The following is a 24,129-nucleotide window of genomic DNA, read 5'->3' on the forward strand; positions in this document are numbered from 1 at the left end:
TTCTTTTTCACTGGGCACTGTTGTGTTCATTTAATCTTTCTGTTTTCTTTTTCTACTCTTTTGTATCTTGTGCACTCACTTTCTTCCTTTCTTAATGATAATGATATTGTTCCCCTTAAAAAAAAAAAAACCAAGAAAAAAGTTAGAAGGTTGAATTTGTCTTTTTCAAGTGACCTTAATATGGTGCTTGGCATGAGAGAAAAATAACTGAAAAAAAAAAACAGAGAGAGAAGAAAATGGCATTTTCTTTTAGTTGCTTAAGGAAAGAAAAATTGAGAGGAGGGAGAAATTTGGAGAAAAATAACATGTGAGATTTATATATTATTTTTACCTCTAACTTTTCTCTTCAGTAAATATTTTGAGGAGAAAATTCAATTTTTAAATTTACATATGAATCTTTTCATTTCCTGCTTGCTTCCCTCTTTTTTATCTTAATTTTCTCTCCACTTTAAAATTTAGATTATTGTATATTTAATAATTTAAGAAGTAAAATTTAAAATTGAACAAAATAATTTTTTTTGCTAGTATCTGATAAAATAATTTATAATTATATTTTTATTTAATAATATTAATAAAAATTATATAAATAATATGTTAAAATTTTAAATTTTATTGTATATAATTTTTTTTACAAATAATAAAGTTATTGTTGTCTTTATAAAATTAATAATTTTTTCACTTCTCATTTTCTTTTACTTAGCCAAGTATAAAGACCGTAAAACATCCCTTCACTTCACTCTTTTTTTTTTTTTTTATTTCCTCTCCTCATATTTTTTCTTGTCCCTTCTGTTTCTGATGAGCGAAGCATAGCATAAAATCTTGTCACATGAGCAAAAAAAAAAAAAAAGCATATCAGATGAAACTTGGATCATTTAGTGTGGATTCCACACAAAATTAAATATATTATAAATATTATATTATGAATGTCCATAACTCAGCCCTTAAAATTCCTTTATTCTTAATGTCCTCATAAATGACATAAAAAGAATTTCTTAGTCGTAATAGCTTATAACCTTCAAAGGTTACATAATGCACCATTATATACTTCATTATATCTTTGTAATATTAAAGTAGGACTTGAATGGTTGGGACCTATAAATAGAGGTCATATTCAAAGTATGAGGATACTAATGAATAAGAATTCTCCTCTATTATTTTCTTTTCATTTTTTGTATTGTCTTGTCCTTCTCTACTCTTCATATTAACTATATTTTACAACACATTATCAACACGAATTGGCTTTGAAAATAAGGTATGAGTTTTTAGTTAGATTAATGTGTTCTTATATTATATATATAACTATATTTTATATTATGCTTTATTAACATTCATGGTTATGTTGTTCTCATATTTTATCATTTTATTTTCCTATCATTTCATTTTCTTAGTTATGAAGCAATTTTAAATTTCTTCATTTTATTCATTTGAAAATAATCATGTGATTAGTGATTTAATTTAATCAAGTCTCATTTGACATCCATTACTTTATTTTTATTATTTGATGTTATATATTTTTATGAAGATTGATATACTTATTTTTCTTTCTTTACATTTATGTATTTGATGTCATCATCATGATTATTATTGTTGTTGTAATTATTATTATTATTCATTTCTTTATTATTTATTTATTATTTTTATTATTTTTTGGTCTTCCATTACATTAATACTATATATACATATTATACATTTTGTATTTGTTTATGTGTGCGTATTGATCAATTTATGTTGTTAATATAATTTGTTTTATCATATAAATTATTTATTTTATCCATCAATTTATTTACTTTACTGCATTTCTTTATCTTTATTGTGCTTTGTTTGTTTTGTAAGTTTGATTATTTATATTTGTGTTTCTTTATATTGTGCATCTTTCTATTGTGTTTTATTATAAATTATATTTTAGCATGTGTGTGTGAAATATTTTTTTTTACTACAATATTTATTTATTATGCTTTATTTATTAATTTTGTATAATTCTAATTGTTATTGTTATTATTATTTTAGTTTGAATCATGACAAATCTTACCAAACTTGAATTTACGACTCTTAATATTATGAGAAAGAATTATCTATCATGGGTTTTAGATACTGAAATTTACCTAGACGCTAAAGGTTTAGGAAATGCAATTTTACCTAAAAATCAAGCAAGTAGTTAAGATAAAGCCAAGGCAATGATATTCCTTGGTCATCATCTTCATGAAGGGTTAAAAGCTGAGTACCTTACAATAAAAGATCCACTAGAATTGTGGATTAACCTAAAAGAAAGATATGACCACTAAAAAATGATAATTTTACCTAAAGCCCAATATGAATGGATGCATTTGAGATTTCAAGATTTTAAAATTATAAGTGAATATAATTCGGCAATTTTTAAAATAAGTTCTCAATTGAAATTATGCGGTGAGAAAATCAATGATAAGGACTTATTAGAGAAGATATTTTTAACTTTTCACGCTTCAAATGTACTCTTGTAACAACAATATCGTGAAAAGGGTTTTAAAAAGTATTCTGAATTAATTTTTTGTCTTCTTGTAGTTGAACAAAATAATGAGCTACTGATGAAAAATTATGAAATCCGTCCCACTGAATCAACTCCATTCCTTGAAGCGAGTGTGACTATACATAGTAATTACTGTGGTCGTAGCCACGGCCGCAGTCGCGAAAGTGGTCGTGGTAGGGGACATACTAATTACCATTATAATGGTGGTGGTTATACTAGTTATAATCCTAATGCCTACCAAAAGAAGAAAAATAATGAAGGAAAAAAAGAGATAAGAGCGGTCCTTCAAAAGCTATTGAAAATTAGTGTTATCGGTGTGTTATGAAGGGGCATTGGTCACGTACCTATTGTACGCTTGAGCATCTAGCAAAGCTTTATCAAGTCTCCATCAAAAGAAATTCAAGTAATGTGGAATCAAATTTTACTTTTCAAAATGATGATGTTGAGGCACATTTTGCATACAAAAATGATGATATCAATGAGTTGGATGATATTAATGGCCTTGATGCTATGGCATACTTAGAGGTGGCTGATTTCTTTGAAAATCAGGATTAGACAAGTTTGGTTGAAAAATAAATGAGAATAATTTAGATTATGTTTCATTTATGTTTCTTGTTTTCTTGTAATTTAGGCTATGTTTCATTTAGCTTTCTTGTTTTTTTTTTTGTAATAAAAGCTTTATTGCTATGAATAAATTTCATTTTATTAAGTATTTATTTTAATACATTCTCTTTCTTTTGTTGAAGAATATGGATATTTCCTTTTCTTTCACTGGACACAAGAATGAAGATATATGTCTCGTGGATAGTGCTACAATGCACACTATACTTAAAAATAAAAAATATTTTACTTGTTTAACAATAAGAGATGGAAGCGTTAATACCATAGCGGGTAATACTAAATTAATCGATGGCTCTAGAAGAGTAATTATAATATTACCCAAAGGAATAAAAATTATTATAGATGACGCATTATATTCATTTAAGTCTCAAAAAAATTTATTAAGCTTTAAAGATATCTGCTGAAATAGGTATCATATTGAGACTATAGATGAGAAAGATATTGAATATCTACATATTACAGATTTTAGATCTAGAAAAAAATATGTCCTAGAGAAATTATTCACGTTATCTTCTGGTTTATACAACACAGCTATTAATATAGTTGAAATAAATGCAATAGTCAACAAGAAGTTTACTAGTCAAGATGCATTTATCATTTGGCATGACCAGTTAAGCCATCCTGGTTCAACGATGATGTGAAGAATTATTGAAAATTCACATAGACATCCATTGAAGAACTAAAAGATTCTTCAATTTAAGAATTTTTCATCTGCTACTTGTTCTCAAAGAAAATTAATTAAAAGACCTTCAATTGTGAAAGTGAGAATTGAATCTCCTACTTTTCTTGAATTTATCCAAAGGGATATATGTGGATCTATCCATCCACCATATGGATCATTCAAATATTTTATGATTTTAATATATGCATCTACAAGATGGTCACATGTGTGTTTGTTATGAACACGTAATTTAGCATTTGCTAGATTACTTGCCCATATAATTTGATTAAGAACATAGTTTCTAGATTATGCAATTAAGACAATTCGTCTTGATAATGCAAGTGAATTTTCATTGCAAATTTTTGATGAATACTGCATATCAACTAGAATGACAGTTGAAAAATCTGTTGCTCATGTCCACACTCAAAATGGTTTAGCAGAATCATTCATTAAATGCCTCCAATTAATGGCTAGACTAATGCTTATGAAGACAAAACTTTCTATTTTCGCATGGGGACATGCGATTTTACATGCAGTAGCAGTTCTGTGCATCAGGCCAACAAGTTATCATAAATGTTTCCCATTACAATTGGCTTTTGGTTAGGAGCCAAATATTTCCCATCTTAAAATTTTTGGATCTACAGTGTTTGTTCCTATTGCTCCACCACAACACACAAAAATGGGACCTTAAAGAAGGTTGGGAATATATGTTAGTTTTGAATCTCCTTCTATAATTAAGTATCTAGAACCACTAGCTGGAGATTTATTCACTGCACATTTTGATGATTGCTGTTTTGATAAAACAATTTTCCCAACATTAGGGGGAGAATAAATAGCTGGAGAAAGAAATTACCTGGAATGAATTATCATTATCTCATCTAGATCCTCATACAAAGTAATGTAAACTTGAAATTAAAAGAATAATTCATCTGTAAAATATTGTAAATTAATTGCCAGATGCATTTACTAACCTTAAAAGAATTATCAAATCTCATATTCCAGCTAAAAATGTTCCTATTAGAATTGATGTTCCAGTAGAACAATTAGAAAGTGTAAATGAATCTAAGCCACGTCTAAAATGTGGTAGACCAATTGGTTCTAAAGATAAAATTTCTAGGAAGAAGAAAGGAATACAAAATAAAGATGGCATCATAGAGGAGGCTGGTACTCTAAAAGAGTACAGAGACATAACTAATCAAAATATCTAGAAGAGGTCCAAGTACCTGAAGATAATGAAGAGATCTCGATAAGTTATGTCACCATAGAAAAAAGAGGGAGCTGTCGTCGATGACATATTCTCATATAATGTTGCTGTGAAAATAATGAATTAAAATAAGGATCTAGAATCAAAATCAGTTGAAGAATGTAAACATAGAAATGATTGGCCAAAATGAAAAGATGTAATTCAAGCAAAATTAAATTCACTTTCAAAACATGAAGTTTTTGGACCTATAGTCTGAATACCTAATGATGTAAAGCTAGTTGGATATAGATGGGTATTTGTGCGAAAACGAAATGAGAAAAATGAAGTCGTTAGATATAAAGCACCATTAATAGCGTAAAGATTTTCATAAAAACTTGGTATTGATTATGAAGAGACATATTCTCTTGTGGTGGATGCAATCATGTTAAAATATCTAATTAGTTTGGCAGTAGACAAAAAACTTAATATGTGCCTAGTAGATATTGTTACAGCCTATCTATATAGCTCTTTAGATATAGAAATTTACATGAAAATCCTTGAAGGATTCAAATGACTAGAAGCATGTAAAGATTTTTGAGAAAATTATGCAATTCATTTGCATAAATCTTTGTATGGATTGAAACAATCTGGAAGGATGTGGTATAATCATCTCAGTGAATATTTATTGAATGAAGGTTATAAAAATGATCCAATCTCTCCATGTGTTTTTATAAAGAGAAATGGGTCAAAGTTTGTTATAATTGTTGTCTATATGGATGATTTAAATACAATTGAAACTCCTGAAAAGCTCCAAAAGGCAATTGATTGTTTAAAGAAATAATTTGAAATGAAAGATCTAGCAAGAACAAAATTTTGTCTCGATTTACAAATTGAGCACTTAGCAAATGAAAATTTTCTTCATCAATCAACTTACATTGAAAAAATATTGAAGTGATTTTACATGGACAAAGCACATCCATTAACTATTTCAATGGTTGTAAGATATTTTGATAAGAAAAAAAGATCTTTTTCGCCCTTAAGAAAAAGATGAAGAACTTCTTGGTCCTGAAGTATCATATCCAAATGCTATAGGTGCATTGATGTATCTTGCTTATTCAATAAGATTTGATATTGCATTTGCTGTAAATTATTAACAAGATTTAGTTCTTCCCAATAAAAAGGCATTGGAATGGAGTTAAACACCTATTTTGATATCTCCAAGGATAATTGATATGAAATTATTTTATTCTAATGAATTTGGATAACAATTTATTGGTTATGCAAATGCAGGTTTCTGATCAAACCCACATAAAGGTAGATCAAAAATTGGATATTTGTTTACTTGTGAGGGTACATCAATATCTTGGTGTTCAACAAAACAAACTTTAGCTACTACCTCATCAAATCATGCAGAAATAATTGTAATTCATAAAACAAGTAGAGAATGTGTTTGGCTACGGTCAGTGATCCATCATATCTAAAAGATGTGTGGTTTATTATTGGAAAAAAAGATTCCAACAATATTATTCAAGGATAGCACGGCGTGCATAGCTCAATTGAAAGGAGGATTATCAAAGGAGATAAAATAAAACATATTTCTTTAAATTTTCTTTTCACTCATGACCTTTAGAAGAGCAGTAATATAGATGTTCAGCAAATTTGCTCATGTGATAATCTTGCAGATTTGTTTAATAAGACACTATCAACTTTGACATTTGAGAAGTTAGTGTATAGAATTGAAATGTGCAGACTCATAAACATAAAGTGGTGATGTCATCAGGGAAATGAAGTGATATTTTTACCAAGGGGAGACTACGGGGAGTGAATATTATGTTGTACTCTTTTTCTCTTTTTAAAGTTTTGTCCCACTAGATTTTTTTAAAAAAGGTTTTTAATGAGGCAACATTAGTGAATATTTAAAATATTGTGTATTCTTTTTCCTTTACTAGGTTTTTATCCCATTGAGTTTTTTCTAGTAAAGTTTTAATGAGGTACAATGTTTGTTATGGACATCCAAGGGGGAGTATTATAAATATTATATTATGGATATCCATAACTTATAGCCCTTAAGATTCTTTTATCCTTAATATCCTCATGAATGACATGGAAAAAATTTCTTAATCTTAATAGCTTATAACCTTCAAATGTTACATAATGCACAATTTATATGCATCATTATATCTTTGTAACATTAGGGTAGGACTTAAATAGTTGGAGACCTATAAAGAGAGATCATGTCTAAAGCATGAGGATACTAATAAATAAGAATTCTACTCCATTATTTTCTCTTGATTTCTTATATTGTCTTGTCCTTCTCTACTCTTCACATTAACTATATTTTACAACAAAATGGACGTTTCTACTTTTTTATTGACATGAGCAAAACTGTTACTTTATTCGGACCATAATATAAATTATAATTAGTAAATTTATAAATAATATTGTTGAAATATTAAATTTTTAAAACTATTGATATCTTTTCATTTACACTCTCATTAAATACTTTATATAAGAACCTTGATAATAATAATTAAAATTTTAATGCATGGTTTTTTTAGAAAGAGTAATAAATAATGTAGGGATACAGTTGAAAAAATAAATATAAAATTTATCCAATAATTTTATATTTTGGACTAGGTAAGATTTTTAAAAGATACCTTATATTATAGTCTGGATGAAGCATGTTTTTAACCATTGTATTAAATTAGAGTTTAGGATATTGATTAATGTCCCCTCAGTGAATAGTAGAAGAGAAAAAATGACATTAATTTAACTATGATGAGTAAAGTAGTGTGATCTTGTGAAATTTTTGAACTCATAATCTAGTTGAGCATTAATTTAACGCATAGATTTAATTTGAATAAATTACAACTTGCAATAATTTGAGAGTAAATGAGCAACTTACCTTTGAATTTTTTATCCAATAACACCATAAATTTTAAACTTATTTATTGTGCGAGTTATTCTCTTAACTTTTGAAAAAGATGTAAACTAACCTCTAATGTTAATAAAAGTTAACTTAAATAATATAAAAAGATCTCAAAATTATAAAAATTGACCAAAAAATTATAATAAAAGACCCAAAAAATTATAAATAAGGACTAAAAATTATGAAAAAGGACTAAAATTTTTTGAGGTCCTTTTCTGTTATTTTCTAGTTAATTAATAGTTAAAATTAACTTTTTTTAATAATAGAAAACAAATTGCACCATTTTTAAAAATTTAAGAAATAATTTGCATAATAAATGAGTTTAAGGTCTGTAATATTGTTGTAGCTAAAGTTAAGGAGGGAATTTTCTCATTTACCCATAATTTGAAAAAGATTGCTTACCTACTTTTAGTTTTATATTATATATAGTCATTTTTTATTGAAGGGCTGTCTTTTGATTTGAAGTGAGAAAATTATCAACCAGTCTTCTTTTAGTTTGATGTAAAAATTTAAATTCTGAAATTATGTTTCATAAATTTTATTCTAGGTGCTCCATATAAATTAGAGTTATGACATTCACATGTATATTATGCATGCTTGGTTTGTTGGAAGAAGCAAAACTCCTCGTTGATGCTATTTTATATTAAAAAAAGTTATACAATTTTCAAGAGGTCCTATTTTCAAAGAAGTTTTTGCTAAAATTTTTATAAAAATATTAAATCTTTTTTTATGATTCAAATTTAAAATGGTTCAATTTCTTGTCAGATGTCTTCATAATTTAAAAATTAGAGTTTCTTAAATTAAAGCTTTTGAGATTATGGGTTTTGTTCTTATATTTCATGCATGTCACGCCTTATTTTCTAGGTGTGACTTTAAATTTACTTGTTAATCCTTGGTCATTAAATGAAATGCTCCTTAATTAAGAAGATATAATTATATATGTATGGGTGCTTGCATTTTAAACAAAATATCAAAACATACATACTAAAACAAATTACATGCATTAATAATATTCGATTCATAACAATTAGTATTCATTCTAGTAGAGCTATGATAATGTAAATAATACAAAATCTTGGATTTAAATCTGTATAAATGCATAAGAAACTTCAAAAAAGAAATTATATATTTTCATTTCAACTCAATACTTCTTGAATTTTTTGTCCCAAAAAAATAATAATTCTTGAATTTAACCTATTAATACCCTTACACATATATTAGTTACTATCACTACAAAAATATGAGTTTTGGTGGTGACAAAAAAGACTTTTGGTGGTGACAATTAGAAGTCATGTTAAAAGTAGACATTTGACGACGATATTGTATAGCCGCTAAAAGTCACAGCTAAAAGTTAATTTTTAGCGGTGAATTTTGAATATTGCTGCAAAAGGCCTCTTTTTAGCAACGACTTTTAATTGCCGTCACTCAATTGTCATCGCTAAAAATATTTCCATAAAAAATAATTAAAAATTAAAGTTAATTTATGTAATTACTTTTAACGATAATACTTTGTGACTGTCAAAAGTATTTTTATAAAAAAATTAAAAAATAATTTATGTAATTACTTTCAGTGATAACAGTTTGTTCCTGTCAAAAGTATTTTAACAAAAAATAAAGAAAAATTTTAAAATAATTTATGTAATTACTATTAGGCTATTAGTGGCAACAAACTATCACTGCCAAAAGTATTGCATTAAAATAGTTAAAAAATAAAAATAATTTATGTAATTATTTTTAGGTATTTTTATAAAAAATAATTAAAAATTAAAAAAATTCAAAATATTTTTATAAAAATTAATTTATATAATTATTTTTTGGCGGCAAAATTTGTTGCCACTAAAAGTATTTATGGATAGAATGAAAAATAAATTATATATAATATTAATAATGATTACTTTCAAAAACAATGATCTTATTTTAATAATTACATTTTAAAAAATTTCTTATGGATTATTTTTTAATAATGATCTTATTAAGCTAATATACATAATCAAGCTAAGTTATATATGAATTATAAATGAATTTTTTTAAATAAATTTTAATGAATTAATTCAAAAAAATTTCTTTAAATTATAATCAGGTTAAGTTATACATAAATACTTACTTACTTACATATATATATATATATATATATATATAGCATTTGAATGTTAATTAAAGTTGTATAGATGTTGTAAGATAAAAATAGCATTGCAGACTACTTGACATACTACACACTTGATGCTTGACTTGGTATACACATGGTGTTTACTCTGTCTACTGAGCCCTACTTTTCACTACCACATGATTATTTAAATAAGACGCTCCATATTTAACAGTTATTTAAAATAAGCAACAAATAAAATAGCTAGAGAATACTTGATAGTTTTTAACTGTCAAGTAAAGTTGGTCGTAATATATGTCACACAGTTGCTTGACCATTAAAAATCATCAAGTATTAACAAAAATAAGTATCAAATATGGGGGTATTCTGTGGTAGTGTTTCCTCATTTGGTTCTCGCTCTTTAAATTACTCAAATTGTTTAATTTGTTAATGTTAAATCTATTGGGATTATTATTGGATGAGAATTCTAAACTTGATTGTTTAATTTATGTTAATATTTGAATTGTGAATGAAATTATGTAAAAAGTTATTAAATTTTATTTATTTTAAATTTTAAAATTATTGAAAAGTATTTTCTATTATCTTGAGATTGACTCTATTAAAAATACTTTAATGAAAATCTAAACTAATTTAGATTGAGTCAAGACAAAATTCTTTCTATTTTGATTATGAAATATTCACTTAGATTTTTAATTTGAATTTTTTGGATTTAGCATCTACTTTTATTTTATCACATGTCCATCCATTTTCTATCTCAGATAATAAAGAATAATTGTTCAAAATAATTATTAAAAAAATTTATATAGTTAAAATAAATTTTTTATTAAAATATTTTTTAAGATAATTGAAAAAATATAGATAAAATTTATTTTTAATAAAAGAAGGTAAAACATTTAACTTGGGAGAAGATAAAATTTTAATCATTTATTTATTAATTTTTGAAAAAGATGGAAAAAAAAGTAAAAGATATTTAACGTAAACTAATATAATACAAACTTATAAATAAATTATATACTTAATTATTTTCATTAAAAAAAAAATAAAATTTAAAAATTGGTGAAAATGTGTATAAGAAAATTATTTAATATTTAAAAATTATTTCATTTTAAGTTCATTTTTCTAACAAAAATAATATTTTATTAAAAAGTATAATATATATGTACACTTATATAAATTATTTTATCATATTAATAAATGTAAATAAAATAAAATATATCTGTATATATTTCTAATAATATATTATTTGATATATGTATATGTAGATAAATAATATATATTTAATTTTGCCTATAATAACTGCAGATACATTTCAGTTCAACTGGCAAAAAAAAAAAACTTATTTCACAATGAATATGTAATGTGGCACATGATGGCAACGTGGCGTGGCGTGGCGTGACACAAGTTGTCAAGTAACGTGGCATGATGTGGCATACATGTGGCAGGGTGACGTGGCACGTGCCCTGACATGAGGAGGTGTACACATGGTAGGCTAACATAGCACAAGATATTAGCTGACGTGGCATAAGATGGCTTTTTTTATATTTTTTTAAAAAATAACTTTTGGTGGCGGCTTTTTATCGTCAAAGGTTTGCCATCAAAAATCTGGTAGCTAATAGTTTTTTATGGAGATAAATATAGTAGCTGTCAAAAGTATACCTTATTGTTGCTAAATGTAAACTTTTAGTGATAAAAAACTTTTGAGAAAGTATACTTTTGGTTGTAACAAAAATTATTGACTTTTGATGGCGATTTTTTAACAACGAAAAGTCGTCTTTAAAAACTTTTAACAACAACTTTTAAACTTTTGAAGGCAATAAAAAGACAATCTTTTTCGTAGTGGATAAAAAAAATATCCATAACAACTTATAAATAAAATCCTTTCAATCTTTTATTTCAAAGAAAAATATCTTTAAAAACTGGAAAAATGCAGTATCATTTTCTTCCAATAAAACATCTTGTTTAATTTGTGATGGTTGAAGTTGTGTGGACCCAAAAATGGTTATTAGCCCACCAAGTGTCATTTTTGGGTTCAAACGAGTTGATCGAGACATTGTATATTAAAAAAAAAAAAAAAAGTCGATAGAGACATTTTGCCGTAATCATGTTTTCCATTTTATTTAGCTACAAAAAATACATAAAATCGGGGACTTCTGAGAGATATAACTTTTGGATATTATATATATAGATACATAAGATAAATAATATATAAAGGAGACAAAAAATATAATTTCTTAATCACTTTTTATCAATCCAATACATAACCAACAACTCGCATATAATATGAATCTCATATAACAATACCCGAATTAATGCATATACCACTCCACACCCCTACACCAACTTAATTAATTAACAAATACTCATTTTATCCTATATTTATAATGCAGAGAGGGGACAATTTTTGTAAGTCCTATTTATAATGCATGTCATTAATTTTTTTATTAAAATTTTTTCCTTTTACTCTTCATTAAATGTTAGTGAGAGATTAAGGATCGAAAGAAGCAAATTGAAGGAGTAGAGGATTATTTTGAAATTGGAGCATATGGTCCTCATTCAAGGTGACCCAAGCCTCTATTCCTGATCCATCCCCAGAACTTGTTGGCATCAAAAAGATCACATTTCTTATGGGCACTCCAATAGTACAAACCCATGTTGGCTTTCCCCATCCGAAGTTTGTTTCATAGAAGCCAAGCCTCACCCAGCTACTGAAGGTATAACAAGGAACACCTTTCTCTGTCACCAGAAACAACACTTGTAATATTGATTCAAGCATTTCAATAAGTTCTTCACCTTCTCCTTGAAACTTACTCACATAATCGCCATCAACCCTTTTTATGGTTTTCCTCACTACTTCTGCCAAATCTTGTAAATCCACCTTCATTTCTTTGTCAACCTCAAGCAATGGAGAAATGGCAGGTACAAAGAGATTACCTATATGTCAATACAATTCAAATTAAGAAAGTAATTAAAAACACTTATAAAGACGTAAATAATTAAGCATGTTATCGTCACCTAAAGAATTCTCCGGCAATGGCGATAGCATCCGGCCCCGTATGTTCACAGCATGTAACATGAATGAACTACTTTGGTGAGTTGTCTCTGTGGTTCTTGCAGCTTCTATAGCGGATTTCCATATCAAAGTTGTCACAGCTTCAACCCTAGTGGGCTTAAAGCTGAATCCTCTTGAAATTTCTTCTTTTAGCCTACACAAGCTATCCTCACTAAACATGAATCTCTTCGTTGTAATACTCTTCTCACCTATCATGTCATTGATGTCAATCTCTATGCCTTTGGATGGAAAAAGAACAGAAGCTTCCATATTAAGAGGCAAAGAAGAATCAGCCACTTCACTTGCATGATCTGCCATTGCCTTTTGAGACCAAGCTTGGAGGAATGAAGCTACTGTTGTTCCGTCACAAAGCTTGTGTGAGATGCACACACCAATAGCTATACCTCCACAACCAAATCCACTTACCTGAACAGCCATTACTTGGCGATCTTCTTCATCATCGTCTTGTTTAGGTGTATAGGGATCTAATGGAAGAAGCCCTTTTATCTCTTTGAGTTGTTGGTTGGTATTACACTTGAGAAAATCAGAGAGCTTTGAGGGAAGTCTTGCTTCAAGGTAAAGGACTCCTTCATCATTGCAATCAACATAGAGATTTCCTTTGTTTCCTTTGATTCTTCCAGAGAATGGATAGTAGAGAGTGAGAACTTCTGGTAAAGAAGTCTTCAACTTTTGTGACATTTTGGGAAAATCATCATCATTATCAGCAGAGTAGAAGAGAACAATTGGAATGTAAACAGAAGAAGGAGGCGCTATCTCATCGAGCAGAGAAAATTTGAAGTGTTTGAGGTGATTTGGTGTTGGAGATAATGGTTTTATGGTGATTTTGGATACAATCTCAACAGTAGCTTCTGCCATTTCTCAGACACAATATAGAAGATTTTTGTGAAAATGAAACAAAAATCGGTTGAGAGTAACTGCAAGAAGGCCAAGGTTTCGTTGTTTTGGGAGAGAATCAGGAGAGCTTTAAATGATACAGAAAAGTTTGAACGCTTGGTGCTTTGTGACTTGTGGGGGCATGCAAAAATATATCAAGTGTAGGATCAGTGTCAAATAAAGAAAAAAAAATTATAAAGCATATTTAATAAATTTTATTAATATGTATAATTTTTTTTTTGAAAAGTGCATTATAAACAAAGACGGAGGGGTATCACTTTAAAATTAATTATATCATTTTATAACTCAAAATTTATATAAGTAGATTATACCTTTTAAACAACTTTAGTGTATATAGAATTTTTATAAATAATTATAAAAAATATAGATATTGTATCAAATCAATTTTTTGGCCAAAAATAGTAAATGGAATTTTGTATAAATTTCAAAAGTATTTTTGTTTTGAAAAAATTAATTATTCATTAATAATTTAAATTTTTAAGGATTAACATATACAATGGTTGATAAGGCACGAGATTGTTGGTGAAATGTCACAAGTTGATGCACACATGACGACTGATATGATATTATTTTTTTAAAATATAAATATATTTAATGAGTGACTAATTCCTTACTAAAGTTATCGAATTTTAAATAATATTAGAGAGAGATTCAATTCCTAGCTAATTTTAGCAAGAGACTGAATCCCTCACTAAATATGATTATTTGATAAATTTAGCAAGTTTTTTTTAACTATGAATTTAATGAGAGATAAAATTATATTTTAAAAAATTAAAAATATTTTATATTTTTAAATATCCAGCAATATAATGGGGGTACATTTTTCTGACCTATACAAAACTATTTTGTTTTTTTTTTTTTGCCAAAATTCAAGCACAATTTAAGATTAACAAAAGAGATGGAAAAAAAAAAAAAAAAACTGGAGTGCATGCGGCCATATGGTGGGCTGGTGGCGGCTTGCTTTTGTTACGAGGAGTCACATCCTAGCCTAAGCCTAGGTAAGGACGTTAACGAGAAATTGAGTTCATAGGCTGGATGTCACCTGTCACTACTCCATTCTTAAAATGTTAATTTATTAAAATATACAACGCGTCTATTTATATAATTAAGATTTTTGTTTTAAGTTTTTTTTTGTAATATGAGACACAACAATTTTCTTAATCAATCCACAACAGCCTCCTCACAGGTGGTTCATTAAAAGACTTATTAATTGAATAAGTTTGAATTTAATTTTAATTTTATTTTATTATAAGATCATTATATTTTTAAAAAAACTAATTCATTAGAGTGTATAGTTTACATAATCAAGATTTTTTAAAAATTTATCTAATGAGGGACAATGATGAACGTTCATTAATGTGAGGGTGGGCAAATATCCCTCACCATCGTGAGCTAATTTTATTGGAGAGAGGGAGAGGGAGAGAAGAGGTTTGATCTCAGGGATAAAAAGATAATGGTAATTAATTTTGTCACATTGACACACACATTTTTTTATATTAGTTGTATGAATCTCAATATCACCTAGTTCAAGTTCGATTCTTCTTACATTGAAAAAGTCAAATCTAAACTTGATGTAGTTGGAACCAAGTTTTAATTTATAACATTTAAATAAATATTTTTGAATTTATAATATTTTGATAAATAATTTTTTTTATAGTACTTTGGTCAATTTGCCAAAATAAAGAGTGGATTTTGTTTTTAAAAAAATTAAAACACATAAAAAGAAAAGACAAGATATGAGAGGAGAGAGATCTTCGAAACTTGAAATTAAAGTAAATGGAGAGAATGACGTAGTTGAGACTTGAGTGACATCTTTTTTTTAAATAAAATTATTTAATTTAATTTATTTCATTATTTGTTTAGATTGTAAGTTTGAGTTTATGGTCATTTAGTTGGCTGTTTGTAGTTAGTTAAAAGTTGATAAAAATCATTTAGTGTAAAAAATTTTATATCATAAATTTTAAATGAAAAATATAATTTTTAATAAAAATTTAAAGTACTTGGTATAATATTTAAATATACTTTTTAAATAATTATAATAATAATAAATATTAAAAAATAAATATTGTCTCCATTGAGCTAAGGTCCTCCGTCCGCCACGGATGGGGGACATGACATGGAGGACTGAAGAAGCCAATAAGGCGATCGGATGACATTATGGAAAGCGTGAAGATACGTTAGCAAGCAGCATAACCGGACACGTGGCTGTCCAAGACTGAGCATCATTTTTCTTTTTTTTTTTAAATTTTTATTTTCATAAAAGGAAAAGGGGAAAAGAAGAAAGGAAAAGGAGGGGAGACTAAGAAATAGCAATGTATTTAATTTTATTTTTGCCTTATATTATTCTAAACTCTGCTCATTGTCTCATTCATGCTGTTAAACATGTGTAACTAAACCAAAGCCTTTTTTCATGAAAAAAGATGGAGAAGATAAGTGATTTCTTAATTTATGGATTTATACATAAAATTAAAGTAGATATGTTGCCTTCAATTTGTACTATATAGTGTCATGAAACTCGCCTTTTCTGACATAAATTCAAAAGAAAAAAGATGAAGATTTTTTTTTTTTTTTAAATCTCAAACGCAGCCCAACATAAAAGTCAGTACTGTTTAATGTAAAGGACTCTATGACCAGTAAAACGAGAGAGGAGCCATATTATTAGAGGGGCTTGCCTGATTAGATTTATTTGTCGGATTGATTATTTCACATAACTTTCTAGCTACTTTTCACATTCTTATTTTATCAACCACGGTTAAAATACTAGGCCGGATATAAAGTCAATTCAACAAAAATTAAAGCTGGTGAATATATTAGTACCTAGTTGTTTTATGGTTGAGAGGAATCCATTCAAACTGGTAAAAACTGGTAATATGGAATTCATATCGATCTTTTTTTTTTTTTAACATTTAAACTATATTTATTCAGGCTTAGGTCCTAATTTTGGCGCGGAGGAAAAACTAACTGTATCAGGCTTAATTAATATTGTAGCCACTATAAATTTCATTTCTAAGTTTACTTGAGCTATCCTCTTTTTTATTTTTTTATTTTTAAGTTTACTTGAGCTATCTTTAGTAACCAATAATCTTTCAATCAAAAGATTAATTCTTCCAACGAATCATCTCACTCACTATGTGACCATACATGTCAGTGATCTCTCTCTCTTTTGGCAAGAAATACTTAGAAATGCTTCCAAATTTTGTTGAGCACCTTAACAGATCATAATCTTAAGCTTAAATTCATGTAGGTCCTTCACTTTATTATATATTAGCTTATTAAGTTTAAGTATATCCAATTTACAATATCTTTTTTTTAAAATAAACATATTCTAGTTTTTAGATAATTGGTACGAGTTGATGGGACCAAATATAGAGAGAGTAATTTAAAGAGAATTTTTTTTTTCACCAGAAGTAATTTAAAGAGAATGTATCATAGATATTTCTTTTTTTAAAAAAAAAAGGCAGAGAGAGATTGAATCATAGACTTCCAGATATTGAGCCCAAAGCAAATTTATTCAAAGATTTGCCAGATCCATCTTTGCTTTGGGGGGGAAAAAAAAAAGCTTGTCCTTTATATACCTCACACTATTATAAAATACTTCTAACTATTTTATCAAAATTAAGAAATGATTGAGTTATAAACTTTATTTAAAAATATAATCTTTTAATTTTACCCCTTATGTAATAAGTTATTTTTAATATGTTTTACAGAATTACAGGAAATCCAAAAATTCATTAATCATATTTAAAAATTTAATAAGTTTTTAAGTTTACCTATATTATATACATACTTTAATAACATTCATCCTCTCACTAACATTCAATTAAGGGTAAAAGAAAAAAATAAGTAACAAAAAATTAATAACATAATTTATAAATAAGACTAAGTGCCCGTTTGGATAAGGAGAAAATGCGCGTTTTGGACCCAAAATCGATTTTTTCTGTCAATCTATCCAAACAGTCGAAAATGATCAAAAATCAATTCTGGGCCAAAACGCGCGTTTTTCTCGAAGCTTCCTTCATCCGCTTTCTGCCAAAAGTTTGTCAAAAACGTTGGGAAAAATTACAAAAACAGGCTCAAGAAAAAATTACAAAAAAAACACATAATTTAATAAAAATAAAATTAAACTCTCTTCTTTTTTTTTTCCTTAATAAAATTTAAACTTTATATATTTAAAAAATTAATATTTGATATTTAAAAATTAAATTATATAGTTAAAAATTAATTTTGATTAAATTATCCAAATATCTTCAATTCTGTTAAAATCAATTTTAAAAAAACAGTATCCAAACAGATTACGTTATAACATAATCAATTATGATTAAAATCTACCACTTAATCAATTATTTTCATAATCTATTATACCCAATTGAAATCCAAACAGACCCTAAGATTCTTCTATTTTCACTAATACATAAAACTGGGAGGAGTAACTCATAATTGAACATGTATTTGGACTCACATAAGCGATGTAACTCTACTGTTTTTCTGCTTTTTAATCCACTCTAGCTTTCAGCTAACTTTGACTACATCCAATAGATAAATCATAGATATTGAACTGACCGAAAATTTATTCAAACAAGGATTTGCATGATCTAGATTTACCAAAAGATAAAACGATTGTCCGTAATATTAACCCAAAAATAAGTACGTACAAAGCAGATCATCTAATGCTGATTAAATGTTATGACTGGGATCCCTTCCGACGTTACTCATACGAACAATAGTTTAAAAGCATACATATGTTCCATGTTCTGTTACGGATCATCACAATTAGCACAATAACAACAGAAAAGAAAGAAAATGAGCAAACCAAAAAAAAAAAAATACCTTCATATAATGACATCAATTCCACTTGAAATCCAAATACTATTGCAGCATTTAGCAATCATTCGCATGTCTCTTCTTCATAGTCTTGGCACTCTTCATCGTCTTCACATGTCTCTTCTTCATCGCAAGGAAGCGTCAGGTTCAGACTCAGCGTAAAGGCTGATGATGTCAATATGGCAGCTCTCAGCATATCCAACACCAGCATTGAAATCCGAAGACAAAATGGAACTGATAAAAGAAACGAAAGAAAGAGAGAACTAATGAATTAAATCACTTTCTCTACAGTTCATCACCCTACTCTGTTTCAACTTTTCATTCCTTCTCAGGTCTGCTTTCTGAATGTCCCCTTTCTACTTTATTTTATTTCCGGCCTCTGAACTTACTTATGTTTAAATTTTGGTTTTTCTTTTACATTTTAATTATCATTATTAAGATATTAAATAAGACTATTTGAACTCAATCTAAAAGGTTTAAAACCCGAAGAATAAAGATAATCAAAGGATTGATGGAGAGCAGAGAAGCAAACTGAGAGCAGATCAATCATGTGAAATTCTGGTGAAAACTTCTAGCGAGCTTCTCATTCAAATTCCTCATGACTTTCCACTTTGTGATAAAAAATCCAGGCAAAACTAGAGCGATATGGCAGAAAAGAAGCGCTAACCATTATGATGGAATCTTTGTGCCATTCTCAGGGTAAAAATATGCGAAAATGATGGAGAAATAAAAACATACCAAAGGGAGAAAAGTTCAAAAAAGAGGAAAAAAAAAAAAGTGTAGCACAACAAAATATTTGAAGATACGAATCATTTCAAGTTTGATCCAAAAGGTCAAAGAAAAGTGGAATTAAGAGAAGAAAGGACCTCATTCAGCCCAACGCTTATCTTCACTGCCAATAAGTCATCCACATCAGCTTTGGATTTACGAAGGAATGTCAAAGCAGCCCGCTGAGAGAATGGTAAAAGTGACAAATTATCTGCCACTAGGAACAATGACCTCCATCTAGTATAACCGTCGTGCCCAATTTCTGAAGGCAGGTCTGGCCTATAAATTGGAAGCAACTGGTTCTCGACATTACTTTAGGCAACATGAGGATTGAGGAGCTTGTTCTTTAGATCATAAAATTCGGAACTAAAATCTCTAGTTGGATCCAAACGACGCAAGCTCTTGTACAAATTATCAATGCAGCCCAAACCAAACTTGCCTTGTGAAAGATGTTCCAGTGCACCAAGTGGAATAGTCAGGAAACTTAATAGCTGATCTGTGAAATCCTCTCCTGCTTCACCAAACAGTACTTTGCGTGGAGATTTTAATACCATTAACCTCAGATTCATTTTCCTGCCCTCCTTGCCTTTTATCTCATTTACCTCTAACTCAGACTCTGGTATTTGAGAGTTCGGAATGGGCAGTTTTTTGCGTAAGAATAAATCTGTCAATGGTGTCTCCGACCATAATGAGAACTTCAGTAGATCCAATACCTTCACAATTAAAGCATGTATAAAGTTTGAAATTTGAAATGATGATGAATAAAAATCAAACAATGAGGGGAAGAGAGAAAAGTTACTCAATTTTTCCCAGTCCCAGAGAATAATTGAAAGCAACAAGTAAACTCAACAAATTTCTCTAAATTTTGCTAAGATTATGCATAGAGAAAAATCTATATAGTGTCAACAAAATGGATAAATTTCGATAATAAAACTTCGAAGTTTAAGGTTGTGAAATTCAAGAAACTTTTTTAAAATCAAATGAATGCAAATTAAGAGATGAATACAAATTACTCTATATTACAATGGGTAATATCCTCACCTCATTCTGGGTGACATTCACAGTCAATCTTTCAGAATCAAAGTCAATTCTAAAATTTTGCAGTATCCACCAGGTTGTATCCAAATCACTAACCAATGCCAGTAGATCATCGGAAACTATAAAACTTGCCGGTTTGTGCAGATAGCCATGAAAGCCTTGTGAGATTGGTGTGTCATCCAAGTTATATACCAGCTTTTCGGAATAAGCTTCCATTGGGTTGGTTGGATTCAGCAGCTTTCCTTTATACTCATTCGAATAAAAGTACTTTGGATCCAGATTTTTTACACTTTGATACAGTGAGGTTATGCAGTTAAATCTGCAAGGCTGTGCGGTAGAATCCTTACCAATGAGTTCAGAAACAGTTCCCAATGGCAATGATAAGAAGCTTAATAAAATATCAACGAAGTCACTCTCTGCTTCAGCATAGAGAACCTTATTTTTATCTTTGTCAACAACTAGAGTTATTGAAATGTGCTTCGGTTTTGCAGATGAAGCCATGATCATAAAGAGCAAAACCAAGATGCTAGATCTTTCTGCAGAAGACTATTTCAAGGCCACAGAGTTCAGAGAAAAGGCTGGAAGGATATTGCAACTCTCTATCTCAATTAATAATGGCCCTTACGCATAGATTCATTTTCTAAGCAAAAGAGGCTAAATCCTTCATACGCGTTGGCATCTTCTTCGCAGGAGGATATTTCAAAAAAAATCTGCATGAAGATGTGCGCGCGCGCGCGCTCGCGCGTGTCAGCCACAAAGAACTAATTCGTCATTGATCGTTGACTAATGTAATCACAAAATTTGGTGAATTGCATAAATTTAGGAGCATGTGACGTCCTCAAATTAATTCCATTCCCAATCAAGGTGAGGATATGAACTTAGAAATTCCTAAAATATGCATCTGAATTCATCAGAAGAGAAGCGAGATTCTAGACATGCATCACGACTGAAAAATCATAACACTTGTGAGATTAACCATAAAAAGTACATCAATAAGAATCACAGGCACAAGATATATCAAATGATGCATATTGAACATCGTCTTCGCATTTCGATATGAAAATTGTTGATAGCAATTCCACATACACAAGAAAATCGCCATGAAACTTACCTTAGGTTCCAATATTTGTACTGGAGACTCTATTTGCTGCAACGTTTGCAAGTCTAGGGATTCAGAATTTTCCCTCCTTCCAATGTGCAGATACACCCTCCAAAGTTTCAAGATTCGTATACGGATTTAGCGCCACGATACCAAAATGTTCGAACAGCTAGGTGAAGAGGCAATAGACTCCTCCGGACTGCACAACAATGGCGCAGCTACAGTCCATAGGAACAGTGATTGCACCAGCGGCAAAAACTACGCTTTGCCGTGCTGATTTTCGAGCGCGAACTATCAATACCCCAGATGAAGCCACGTCACTCGAATGTCGCATCCAGCAAGCTGGTCTACGTGGCAGAATCTGAATTGTTCATCTGATTTAACAACTGACAACTTCCCACTTCAATTTACCTTTGCTGATCAATATTTATTTTTTTTTTCATGATTTTCTTTGGTATAATCTACCTCAATTTTGAATTTGGTTTTTATAATTTATTTTATTTTAATATTTTTTATTATCTAACCAATTAAATATTTTAATATTTCAAATTTAAAATTATTAATAAATAATTATTTTTTTAAAATAAAAACACTTCTTTGTTGAATACTTTTGGCAAAAAAAATTGATTTAATACAATATTTACATTTTTATTAAATTTTTAATAAAAATTTTATATGTATAAAAATTATTTAAAGACACATAAACTATTTATATAAATTTTAAATTATAAAAATTTTATAATTAATTTTATTGTTATGTAATCTTTTAATAAAAATATCAACGTTTTTAATTTTATTTTTTACAAAAGAAAACATTTAGGAATTTCAACCTTTAAGATCCATCAAATTATAATGACTAAATTTTTTTTGTCCTTTTCTATAATTTTTTGTCTTTATCTATGATTTTTAGATCTTTTTATTGTAATTTTTTTGTTCTTTTCTATAATTTTAAGGTTTTTATCTATTATTTTCTAATCAAATAACTATCAAAGTTAACTTTTATTAATGATAGGGGTGAAATTGTAATGTTTTTAAACGTTAAGAAAATAATTTACACAATAAATGATTTCATGGTTGATGGTTTTACCGGACCTAAATTTCAAATTAAAATTTACTTGTTTACCTTAAAATAAAATAAATTATACTCCTTTTATTTAAAAATATAAGGTATTTTTAATTAAATTTTACTTTCAATCAAGTAGTCACCTACTTTCAAACTAATCATGTCTTTTCATATTTATTTCTATTAAACACTTTATGATAAATATAAAGTCATTTATCAATATGAATACTTTTTTTTAAAAAAAGTAATGATTACATCTCGAAATATTAAAAAAAAGTGTCTTATAATTTTTAACATTCAACTCTTTAAAAAATATAAAATATTTTTTAATAGAGAGAGTAGGTCCTAATTTAAAATTAAAAAATTATTAGAACTTGCAAATTAATTTTTCCTTATTATAGATAGTATTCCATCATTCAAAAATATAAGACATTTTTTGAGGAGTTGGATGTTCAAAAATGTAAAAAAAAATTTAATTTTTGAAGTGTAATCATTATCTTTTTTAAAAAAATATTCATATTGATGAATGACTTAAATTTATTGTAGGTGTTTAATATGGGTAAATATAAAAAGATAGAATTAATCTGAAAGTAGGTAACTATTTTACTAAGGAGTGAAATTTGATTAAAAATATTTTATATTTTTTAATAGAGGAGTACTATTTTTCTTGATAACTATTTTATTGGAGAGTGAAATTTAATTTAAAATATTTTATATTTTTTAAAGAGGAGTAGTATTTTTCTTGAATCAATATGTGATTTCCCCCCAGCTTCTTTGGTATCAAATTCTCTACATTTATGGGAAAATTGTAACGTTAATACATTACATTAGTTCCTGATAATTCATTCATTTTTTTTACACCAAGATATCCTCACATTTGACAATTCATGTCTTAAAAAATCTAAACGTTATTTAAAAGGTTAAGATCAATGAAGAGGATTCCAAAGTAAAATGAGCCTCAAGTGCAATAGGGGATGATTCCAAAGAAGACTAAGCAAGATCACATTTTTCTAACCAAAGACGGTAATTGTAACCATTTAAAGTAAATGAGATGAATTGATCAATCTATGACTTCGCCATTTTAAGAGAAAAAATAGAAAAGCACCAATAAAAAATCCAAATATCATAGAGTAGCACAAATTAAGGGTATAGGAGGTGTACAAGGTCGTGCTTTAGAAAGATTGTAGTGCATATCAAATAACTCTTACACTAGGAAACAAATCAAAAACTTTAAAACTTAAGTAGGTTCTTCCATTTATCATTATCATATTTTAATTATTAAGCCCAACAACATCTAGATGTGGTACTTTTCACATTGGCTCAAGTTCACTCACAATACTTGAACAAGTCCTTGCTCCTGCAATTAGGTGGAAGC

The 24,129-nt window shown here is 28.2% G+C and overlaps 2 protein-coding genes across 5 annotated transcripts; both read right to left on the reverse strand.

Moving 5' to 3' along the window:
* Positions 1-12,225: 12,225 nt before the first annotated feature.
* LOC129290730 (stemmadenine O-acetyltransferase-like) lies at positions 12,226-14,046 on the reverse strand. The gene is made up of 2 exons (XM_054927638.1): positions 13,014-14,046; positions 12,226-12,932 (listed from the first exon to the last, which is right to left on the reverse strand). The coding sequence occupies exons 1-2, from the start codon at positions 13,924-13,926 to the stop codon at positions 12,487-12,489; spliced, it is 1,359 nt and encodes a 452-aa protein (XP_054783613.1). The 5' UTR covers positions 13,927-14,046; the 3' UTR covers positions 12,226-12,486.
* A 4,563-nt stretch (positions 14,047-18,609) lies between these two features.
* Positions 18,610-21,975, reverse strand: LOC129290732 (uncharacterized). 4 transcript variants are annotated; one of them, XR_008588520.1, is made up of 4 exons: positions 21,704-21,975; positions 20,596-21,271; positions 19,653-20,267; positions 18,610-19,020 (listed from the first exon to the last, which is right to left on the reverse strand). XR_008588520.1 is itself a non-coding variant. In XM_054927640.1 (3 exons), the coding sequence occupies exons 2-3, from the start codon at positions 21,097-21,099 to the stop codon at positions 19,869-19,871; spliced, it is 903 nt and encodes a 300-aa protein (XP_054783615.1). In that variant the 5' UTR covers positions 21,100-21,271; positions 21,704-21,975; the 3' UTR covers positions 19,030-19,868. The 4 variants fall into 4 exon arrangements, 1 of the variants encoding a protein (XP_054783615.1); XR_008588521.1 differs by having other exon boundaries at positions 20,596-21,274; XR_008588522.1 differs by having other exon boundaries at positions 20,596-21,302.
* Positions 21,976-24,129: the final 2,154 nt, after the last annotated feature.

Source organism: Prosopis cineraria, unplaced genomic scaffold, assembly GCF_029017545.1.
Source record: "Prosopis cineraria cultivar Desert tree isolate PC_DT_omini unplaced genomic scaffold, ASM2901754v1 PC13, whole genome shotgun sequence".
NCBI classification, from domain to species: domain Eukaryota; kingdom Viridiplantae; phylum Streptophyta; class Magnoliopsida; order Fabales; family Fabaceae; genus Prosopis; species Prosopis cineraria.